Source organism: Neltuma alba, unplaced genomic scaffold (assembly GCF_004799145.2).
Source record: "Neltuma alba isolate B1F8T4 unplaced genomic scaffold, ASM479914v2 tig00011224_pilon, whole genome shotgun sequence".
Taxonomy (NCBI): Eukaryota; Viridiplantae; Streptophyta; class Magnoliopsida; order Fabales; family Fabaceae; genus Neltuma; species Neltuma alba.
In genome coordinates this window covers 222,059-232,971 of record NW_021635946.1, presented here as the reverse complement: position 1 = coordinate 232,971, position 10,913 = coordinate 222,059, and the positions used below count along the sequence as shown (strand labels likewise).

Below are 10,913 nucleotides of genomic sequence, written 5' to 3'. Positions count from 1 at the left end.
CATCTATAATGATTTGAATGTGTTTTATGTCCAATGATTTTGTCATCTACAATGATTTGAATGTGTTTTTAGTCATGAATTTTTATGTAATGTGCAGTAAAATATCCTTGAGAAGAAACTGATAACTAACGGGCACTTGTAGTGGTGGTAATGTGGGTCAATCCGTAGGTTTTGGTTGTGCAAAATGGCTAAAAAGACCTAACTCCACTAATAAGTTGTTGATTGAAATGATAAACAGTTTCATCCTTGTAACATCTCAGGAAGCTGATAAATAACAGGCGTTGATGGGTATAGGTTGAAACAATTCGTATACTGGCCATTTGGCATTTTGCCAATCTTAACCCCGAGGTTAGCGGGTTGAGCCCGCAAACTTGACACATATTACATGTATTAGTTTGATGGAATGGCATTTTGAATGAATGATAATTAGGTTTCTATTTTTTTTAAAAAAAAATAAGTTGTAAATATCAATTTAAGTAGTTGTAATTACAAACTGAAAGTTAGATTTTTGAAATTTAAATGTCTTCTTTCAATTGAAATTCTTGAATTCACAATTTTTGAATGATATTTACAACTTATTTTTTGAAAAAAATTTGTCGGGATCTAACTATCATTAATTAGTTTACTCTTTCAAGACCCAGTTATCACTCTCAATTTGATTGGACATTTATATATGGTAATTATTTTCAATCAACTAAATGAGAATTATGTATATTTTTAAACCAGGTTTACTCTCTAGTCTCTAATTAACTTTTGGTATTAGTGCTTCTACTTTGTTTAAAAAAATTAAATCTACCTTTACGAATTTGATTATAAGAAGTATATAAAACTAAATATCCGAATTTGATCGTAAAGGGACGTGAAGATTCTACTTGCTCAAATGCTTTGTTGCCACAAGACACAAAAGAGGCTTGTCCATTGAAGGTTGAGGTAATTCTAGCAAATCACAATAAGTTCGACCCTTGGTTTCTCGTTGCTTGTGATTTTCGACGGGGGAAGAAAGCGAAGCGAGTAACCCCAAATTCGACATCTTACTTTCTCGCAGATTTAAGAGCTTCAATCATGTTTCACTGCTTCGTTACCTCTTGTTCTCAATATGAGAACTCAATGACTGATTTGAATAGATTAAAAAACTTGTTAAGTTAGTTATTTGTAATAAATAAGTATTATTTTTTCTAGAATATTTTTGTTAATCATGTGTATTTGCTAGAACTATCATTTAATTTAATTTTTAACATGTGTAACTACTACAAAAACTACTTTAAAAAAAAAAGATAAACAAGAAAGACATAATGAATTGGAATCTTATATTTAGAACTAAATTGAATATCAAACTATATTTTTGTTATATAAGAAGTGAAGATACTCTTAAATCTATATATAAAATCATGTAAGTACATTTTGCTATCTTTTGAATTCTTTTTGATGATGATCCAGTGTTATAGACTGAAGCGGCAGTGCAGGAAGGTCAATTAATAAGCCTTGCATGTTAGGAAAACCTATATATAAAAACATGCAATTTTTAGATAAGCTTGCTTGTCTGTGATGCAGTATTTTTTTACCTAACATGCTTTATTGTTTAGAAATCATTTTGCATATATTGGTGACAGATTAATTTTCAAAGATAATTATAGCAAAAGTTTCAAATGAAATGTAACTACAGGCAATTATTATAAGTGGTGGTACCTCTTATGCATATGAGCATTAGTTTGCTGACTTCTCGGTGTTTGCATTCTTTTTTTTTTTTTCCTAAATTGAAAAGACGAGATAAATATATGGGTTAATACAATTTTTAATCCTTCAAGTATACTTTCATTTTGATTTTACTCCTTCAAATTTCAAGTTATAGATTTTGGTTCCTCAAAATTTTTTTCATTTAAAATATTAGGTCATTATAATTCAATAAAAACCTATACTATTTTGCATGAGCAGAATAAGGGCAAACTTAAAGAATCAAAGATATGTTAACCCTAAATACATATACTCGACTCATTATACAACTTAATCTATAATTTTTTAAAGAATATTCAATTGATGACTTTGCATGAGCAGTTTTGTGAGACTGACATTCAAGTATGCTAAGATACAATGATATTCGATCAATGTGGACAAGCCGATGAGTAATTAGATATAAAATAAGATGCAACACAGAATACTCTTTGCTTGACTAACTTGTATGATTATTTAGTCAATAAAAATTAGATCAGAGACCTACCTATTTGTTTCCTATTGCACTCATCTACCACTATGCAATATAATGTTTAAGATGGTCAATGAACTTTATTATTTGCTTTTCTACCTACAATTTAAATGAAGGATTGATGCTTGTAAACAAGAAACTTGCCATCGTATCCCTTTGTTCAAAAATATATAGCTCTTTTCCATATTATTGGTTTATTACCATTTTAGGAGGAAGTTTGGGAAGTGGTTTCTCAATTGATGGGCCAAGCAAGTTAATACTTTAAAAATCATATTCTGCTATATATCTTTGACTTGGATGACCAAAGACTTGTGATGTATCTTTCGCATGACTCTTTTCAACATATAAATCTTAACGTAAAATCACGTTCCACACCATTATTCCAGGTTGCCTTCACAAAATTCATGCAGAGCCAATGTCTAATTTGTTGGATGGGTTTATGTCAGGATGTAAGAATTGCAATGGGGAAGAAAACATTCTAGCATAGTAGAACTTGATGTTTCATAACAGATTACATGAACGCTGAGCGATCTTGACCAAAAAACATGGTCGATTTAGATGAACAAAAATAATGAACTTGCTTGGTCAAAATAAAGAGCAACACAAAAGAACAAAATGAGAAGCTTACTTGACCCAAAAAAAAAAAAAAGCAGCCCAAAAGAAGTCACAAACTGTACAAAAAAGAGCTGGACAAAATAGGCTAAAATGGATGCTTCACTTGGGAGGATCATCGTCAAGAATTGAACTTGTATTTTGAGATGAGATCAATAAAAGTGGTTAGATTGTTTTCTTTCATTATTATAATTCCTTATGAGTACTTGCATTACATATTTGGCTAAAATCCAGTGCTTCAAATGATATGATGTCATAATCAAGTGGTCCTGCAATCAAGAAATAAGAAATAAAAAGAATGTATCAATATGTACACTCTTGAATAAACAAACATAAATCAATGATCCAGTTTTTGAAAAAGGCGAGTTGGATATCTCAAACATGATGACAAATAATTGCAACCGATCTGATAGTTAACGACTCCACAAACATTCATTTATCGAGACTGCTCTAAGTTTGTGCGAAAGTAGCTCTCTATTTTTATCTCTCTCAATGAAATCTCAATTTAAATCCTATATCCCTAATCCAAATTTTATAATCTTTTATTCCTAAATCTTGAGTTTTGACTTGATAATTCCCTAAATCCACTTTCATAATTTTTTAATTTAATAATATTTCCATTAAATTTAAAAGACTAAACTCAACTATCTAACATGTTTAGTATCTACACAGTTAAAATCTTTTGGGTGAGAAAATAATTCATCTATATTTTAACTTAACCTCACTTAAGTTCAATATTTTCTATCCTTTTCTAAGATTATGATTTGATATTATATTTATATCCTTTATATTTAACTTATTTTGGACATATTTTCTCTATTTAAATATTATACGATAAATTCTATTTATATCCTTAATGCTACTTATATCCCAGTATTAAAAATTGGAATGTCATACTCCTTTGAGTCCATTTGTTGAGCATGAAAAAAATTTTGAATTTTCTGCCAATTGTTCAAAATGATGAAATGTACATCCAACTTCCCATATTGCATGGCGTATTGGGTTTTTAATTTAAGGTAATTTTTTACATCATCTCTTGTATATCTCAAATTGTCTCCACCTCTTGCATATTGGCTTTGCAAATTGAATGCTAATTTTTTTTTAATTATTATTAATCCCAGTTTTTTTCAATATTTTCTAATTCAAAATTTTGAGATGGTGTTTAGTCCTCCATGCGATGCAAGTAGGTGAACAACTAGAGGAGGTTTGAAGAGGATGATTATGATCTGAAAAAACTTTACTTATTTTATATTTTACATTTATTAGCTTAACATCCATTTTAACTTTACAGCTTCTTCTTGTCTTATTTCTCTCGCTTCCTAATTTGCATCTCTCATTTATATGATTTTCTCACCTCTTCTTGATTACAAACATGTAGATAAATAAGATGAATATGATGAGTTATTATTTTTATTCTTGTTGAACCTCAGCTATCAAACACCAAAACCTAGTTCTTCTACCATCTGCCTTCCAAAATTCCCATGACTGCTTTATAGCCATGGTATAAGCCTCTTGCGAAATTGAAACTATACGCCCAATGTAAATTAATGATAAATAAATAAAGGTTAAAGTATACCTTTAGTCTTTTAACTTTACACAAGGTTTCACTTTGGTCCCTTAACTTTTAAAAGTAAACTTTTAGTCCTTAACCCTAAAAGTGTTAACAAAAAAATAATGATATTAAGCTCTTGAATGCTATAAAACATTACTAAATGTTGACATATTAAGTTTAATATTCAAAAATACCATAATTGTTACAAAAAAAATCATTATTGAAGACTAAGAATTTTGGAGTTAAAGGACTAAAAGTACTTTTTAAAGTTAAGGGACCAAATTGAAACTTTATATAAAGTTAAAGGATCAAATGTATACTTTAGCCATAAATGAAATAATTACAAATTGTATATGTATACACGCACAAAGAAATATACTACCTCCGATCCTTAATATAAGACCTTGTTTGAATTTTATTTTAGTCCTAAATATAAGACCCTAGTCCACTTTGTCTCTCATATTTATGCATTTTTTTTCCAAAATAATCATTCTAGCATAGACTTGATTAGTAAGAATATTTTAGGAAAGATAACACCTATTTGTTACAAATAACTAACTTAACTTCTTTCTTTAATCTTCTCAAATTAGTCAACTAGCTCTTATAATTAGGACCGGAAGTCGTATTAACCAAAACAGAACATGCACAAACATATGCACCCACAATTCTCTTAAATTTTTTATTTACACTACTACAAAATATGTTATTGACGTCTATTCTATATTTTTTTTTTGTTTTTTTGTCTGTTTAGAGAGATGTAGAGAAAAGAGATATATAGAAAGTAGGCTATATATATGTCTGTACATAAGAAAGAAAAAAAAAAGTGAAATTATTTGCATTCACGGTTCTTGTTACAGCAACATTGTTAGCAATTTAGTAAATCCAAATCATATCACACTCGCATTTTATTTACATCGCCAATTCTTATTACAACTTGCAATTGTATAAAGCAAAACCAAAACAAAGAACAATTTGGTTTAATGTTTTCATCAAGGATAACGTGATCATTTCATGCGCATACTCATTTCTTCTAAAGAAACTTAGTCCTTCACATGATTTTAGGGACCATTACCTAATAAATTTCTCGACTGGGGATTTCCTTCCAATTTCCCAAACTTAAGCTATCCTTTGAACGAACAAAAAAAAAAAAAAGAGGCTTTGCTTGAAAGGAGAGAAAATAAGAAAAGAAATTGTAGCAGACAAAATAGTGAAAAGGAAAATAGAAAGAAAATATTCTCTCTTTATGTATAAATAGGAACAAAAGAAAGCACAAAAGAAAAAATTTAACTAATTTCAAAACATGCATACAAAACAATATATAAGCCCCGTCTCTTTCTTTTGGGGAAATTTTGAAAGAACATATCTTCCCCTAATATTAAGAAGGTATTGGAGAGAAAATATGCGGACTTCATACCTCTTTTTTTATCCCGCAATTTCTCTTAAATTCCCAGGAAAAATCCCCCCCCCCCCCAATCGTTTTATCATGGTATTTTATTGCCATATTTTTCTCTATCCAAACATTAGTTAATGCCATCTGGCTAACCAAGTTTGAGCTAACTCAAATGAGTTGGAATGATATAATGAATTATATATATCTATAACAACAACTTAAGAGTTAGTAAATCACAAATTAATAAATTTGCAACTTAAGCACACGCATTTATATGTTAATATGTATTAGTTCTTTTCTATTCAAAGAATGGAAAATGTTACATATGAGGTCCAAGTGGCATCCGACTCATTATATCTTGATATGCTGACGAACCAGCAGGCACATTAAGCCCGCGGTCTGGAATGGGCTCCAAATTGGGCTCTCCTTTGGGCAACATGAAGCCCATGTTTGGTGGACCTTGATTGGGCAAGAATGGATGAACAGGCATGACAGGAAGCTTGGGCTGGCCCGGCCCCAAAGCTGCCATGGCGGCTATATTGGGAAAGCCTGATTGATTCATTCCAATTCCAAAGGAAAAGCCACTGGAAGGCCCTAGCTGGGGCTTCCCGGGCCCGGGTAAGTTGAACGAACCCAGGCCCAAAACAGGCCTCTCAAGCCTCCCAATACTGCTATGAAGTTGTGAAACTTCGGCTCTGTGATTATGAATAACAGAAGATGCTTGAGCAGTAGCACTAGAAGCTACAGCATTGCCTTGATTGCTATTGCGAGCGGCAGGAACATCATGATTGTGCTTTCCTTCATATGTAGTGATCACAGATTTCAGGTCATGTGAGGCCCTTTCCACGTGCTTCCTTACTGTGCAACCTACGTTGGTGCACTTGTAGTAACTCCTGCACCAAAACCCATCTCTCATCTCATCCATTCTCAACTATGTTGTACATACATGCGGATGAGTGTTTGTGCGCATTTCTATATAAGCATGTTTATACATGACAAGATACAGCTGTAAAGAAATGCTCACCTGGGATTGGGATTTCCTTTGACTACTTTTTGTCCGTATTTACGCCAGCGATATCCATCGTCAAGGATATCCACTTCACTGGTAGTTTGAACAACTACTCTAGGCTCCCGAATAGCTCTAGTGGCTCCACTCAATTCTGCTGTATTTGGATAAGATTCCAGTTTTCTAGGAAGATAATACATATCGTTGATTTTAGTAATTGACAGAGATGATATTTATTAAGAAATTAAAAAGAGAACAATGGATACCTTCTTTTAGATTCTGATTCATCTCCTTCTCCATCATAACCTACTGATACACTGCCATGAGTGCCCCTATCATCATCATCCTCATCATTAGAGAAGGTAGAAGAGGCATCCACTGCATCTCCCGATTCAAATTGGGTACCATTCTGACCCTGCAAATTGGTGGACTGGTTGCCGAATTCAGGGCCCCCAGATGCTGCTGCTGAACAGGTCACTTCAAGGTTCTCATGCTTCCAATCAGCATCACTAGCTGTATTTCCTTTTTGTCTGCTTGCCCAGCCTAGTTCACCATCACCCCCACCATGTGGTTCAGTACTTTCAGATACGTCCGCTTGCATTTCAGAGAGGGGGTTAACAGACCCTATTGCAGATCTGCGATTGGTGGGCGGTTTTGGATGGTTGTGATTCCCCTTGTAGATGATTTCTGTTATGTGGCCCTCATGAGATCGTTCCACTTTCTTCTTTACCGGACAATTTGTAGCCGTACATTTGTAGTAACTTCGTGGATACTCACTACCTTTTACTTGTTTCTGTCCGTACTTTCTCCAGTTATACCCATCTTCAGATGGTGTGCCCCCAACACCCGTAGCCTGTGAATCTCCATTTCCTCCTTGACCTCCCTCTTCATCTGCTGGTTCCTCGACTGATGCTCTACTATCATTTTGAGTGGGAGGATCAGTCAAATCTGGAGCTGAGACCTCATTAGTAAGATGTTGTTCTGGCAGCGTGGTCGGATTCATCTATGGAGAAGATATAAAACTGTGTCATCGCCTTTACATAGTTGTCCAATAATGCATTAGAAGGTAAATTAACTTTATTTAGATAATGAAAATGTAAATGATTACTTTTCTAGCAGCGCCATTATAGAAAGAGCCCGAATCTGTTGTAGTCTTGAAAGCAAATGATGATGCATAAATGTCATCAAAGTTGTTAACTTTAGCTTTCTCAGGAGCACCAGAGTTCGGCTCTAACCCCCGGAAGTTGCCATTTGAGATGAATGGAAATTTTCCAGTTGTTGGAGACGGTTGTGCCTGCAATTAGACAGTTTCTTAATTCAGTAGGGGAATAAACAACTTTGGCAAATTGGATTTTAGCTTCCCAAATATTAACATGATGACTGCTGGTATATCTGGTCGAAAGTATATTGAAACAAGAAAAACGCATAGCTATGCTAGCTGAGGACTCTGACATTTTACTGGATGCCACGTACAGGAGTATGATGTATGCGCAAAATCATAACACTTTTTGCTCATCATAAATGAGGGAAATAGTACCAAGATACTATTACTATAACAACAATAACAGCAAGTCTTATCACAAAAAGTGAGCCTGGCTACATGAATCACATGACGTTATTATACTCTATCAATAATTTATCAACTGAAAATACCATTCATCAGAAGACCCTGTTCTATAACTCGTTGAAGCGATTGTGCTAAGTTATGATACCATAAAAGAGTTATTCATATCACATCTTGAGCATGCACCATATCTCTAATGAAATTTTCAGCCCTAACGTGTGTTGGAAGAAAATAACAGAAAGAGGCAAGCAAGAAAGTTCATGAACTGTAACCAGTCAAAATTCAAGCCATGAAAACTCAAGTTACCCATTAAGGCCAATGTCTTAATTGGGAAGAAGCATCCAAGTCTCCACCAAAAACTACATTGGCAATGTATAAAAGTGTCAAATATTCAGCCACTCTAAGTGTCCTATCCTATCAGACATTTGTATGATGAGGGATAACTGACACTTGCACTTTTCAGCAGCGCACTTCTAACGCTAGTGAACCTCAGGCTCTAGATACCACTTGGTACTTGTCATGGAAGAAGAGAAACAAAGGGGGGGAGAGAGAGAGAGAGAGAGAGGAGAGGGAAACAGAGGGGAATCGAGAGAATCAGAAGATGAGAGAGCTGAATTGCATTTCCATTGAACAACCAAACAACATAACAGGTACAAATGAGTAGGATAGTTTCTATTTATAAGTAACGGCTAGTGAATCTAAACCAACAGAAAAATTATTAACTAACATTAACTAACAATAGACCAATTATAAAATTTACATAACAATCGATTCTTGTTCTGAAATTATTTTGATGCGCCAGAAGGTAAGAGGGAATGGATATCACATCATAATTCTAAATCAAGCAGCTCACATCAAGGTATAAAAACAGTTCCTTTGTAATCAATAGCATCCAGGAAAACCAACAACAGATTATTTTGCATCAGAACTCAATTTCAGAGAGACATCTTCTAATCCACGTCACAAGAATACATTTCCAACTCAAATACCAAGCGAGGACTGATAAACCAACCACAAAACAAAAATATTGCACGTGATGCTTTAGATTCAGAGCTCACTCACCAGTGAATTAGAAAGGAACACTGGAGACTCCAAAAGTGTGGTCGGACTGAGGCCAGGTGGTATGGTGAAGTAAGCAGATCGAGTATCAGAATTCATTGTAGGATCAGCTGATCTAATGCTTTCTGTATTCAACCTTGGGGCATTAAATCCAGCTCTAGCAGCCATTCTTTCAACAAGGTTTCCACGTGAGCTAGACTTGTTCTCAGACAAAGAAGTTGTGTCAGTTAATTGGCCATCAGAAGCGTCATCTTGTGGTGCTGTATCTCTTGTGTTTAAATTTCCACTCATAATGAGCTCTTGATTTTGTTGCAGAAAGGGCTCTTCAGTTCTACCACTTGCAGGAGGCTCTGAGATTTGTCTTGTAAGATTATCCCCACCCAGCATTTTGGAGAAAAAGGTTCTTGGACTCGGACTAGGAGGACCCCAGTCGCTAGTTAAAGGAACATTATCATCAATCCCAGCCATGAAGACCTCAATTTAGGACCACCTAGACTGCAACATCGTATTTCTGAAAGGTTCATAAATGACAAAAACAATGAAGAAAGCTAACATTAACAAATATAAAATGACACTATAATTCCCTAGCCATTACCCATAAAAAAATGGAACTAAAACTGTTCATATGCGTGAGTATGAAATCAAATATGAACTTCGTTTAACTAGAAGCAGAAGGAAGCTAAAGACGACCTCAACAGAGCACTAATTGAAGATCGTAAGAAAGAAATGTAATTCAAGATCGTAAGAATACCATTGGAAGTTTCATCCATAAATTTCAATACCCACAGCCCCAGAAAAAGGAAAAGTAATTCCAGAAAGACTAAAATTTAAGATCTATTCATACGGAAACGAGGGCATCATCCGCTCTTACAGAAGGAAAACAATATACCGAAATACGATGAAATGAGTAAAGGAAGCAAATACTGGTCGCGAAATGTCGATGAACAACATTTATTTGAGATTACCATCCACGTAAGGAGGTGGAAGGTAGCAAAGGGGGGGAGAGAGAGAGAGAGAGAGAGAGAGAGAGAGAGAGAGATAGAATTCCCAATATTACATCAACACACAAATTGTGTAAGACAGAAGGAACCAAAATTAATAAATTAATAAATAAAAAAGGCAAAATGATTAATTGCTGAGTGGAAGGCAATAGGATTCAGAAAAACAATATCAACAAGGCAGGGCAGAGGGAGAAGCATACCAGGGCAGCGAGAGAACCGACTCTGACCCGACCCAGATCCAGAAAAATTGATTGTTGCTTTGTTTCTTCCCTTTCCTCTGAACTTCAGAAGGAAACCTGAGGAAAAAAAGCAAGTAAACGTATGATGTATCCTTCTTCTGGGTCTGTGAAAGATACCTCTGTGTCTTCGAATTTACATCCCCAAATTGAAATGATTATGCTGTGGAAGAAGAAGGAGAATAGCTACAAAAAGAAATTGAATATTTTTATAGCATTATTATTAATAAATAATTAAAAGCAAAAGCGAGAAGGACTTTGTGGGGAAGGTGGAGGGGAAAAGGAGAGATGAA

At 34.3% G+C, this 10,913-nt stretch overlaps 1 protein-coding gene across 1 annotated transcript; it reads right to left on the bottom strand.

The window, feature by feature from the left end:
• Positions 1-5,942: 5,942 nt before the first annotated feature.
• LOC114762591 (probable WRKY transcription factor 2) lies at positions 5,943-10,913 on the bottom strand. The gene is made up of 6 exons (XM_028952091.1): positions 10,585-10,913; positions 9,387-9,894; positions 7,869-8,054; positions 7,027-7,763; positions 6,779-6,943; positions 5,943-6,647 (listed from the first exon to the last, which is right to left on the bottom strand). Exons 2-6 carry the CDS (start codon positions 9,849-9,851, stop codon positions 6,074-6,076), a joined length of 2,127 nt encoding a protein of 708 aa, XP_028807924.1. The 5' UTR covers positions 9,852-9,894; positions 10,585-10,913; the 3' UTR covers positions 5,943-6,073.

Excerpts from the sequence above, each read along its gene's own strand:
- LOC114762591 (XM_028952091.1), bottom strand. The coding sequence starts at position 9,851 with ATGGCTGGGATTGATGATAATGTTCCTTTAACTAGCGACTGGGGTCCT. Across the intron at positions 7,764-7,868 it reads ATAATGGCGCTGCTAGAAAA|ATGAATCCGACCACGCTGCC; the intron begins GTAATCATTTAC and ends TCTTCTCCATAG. Across the intron at positions 6,944-7,026 it reads GAATCAGAATCTAAAAGAAG|AAAACTGGAATCTTATCCAA; the intron begins GTATCCATTGTT and ends TTATCTTCCTAG.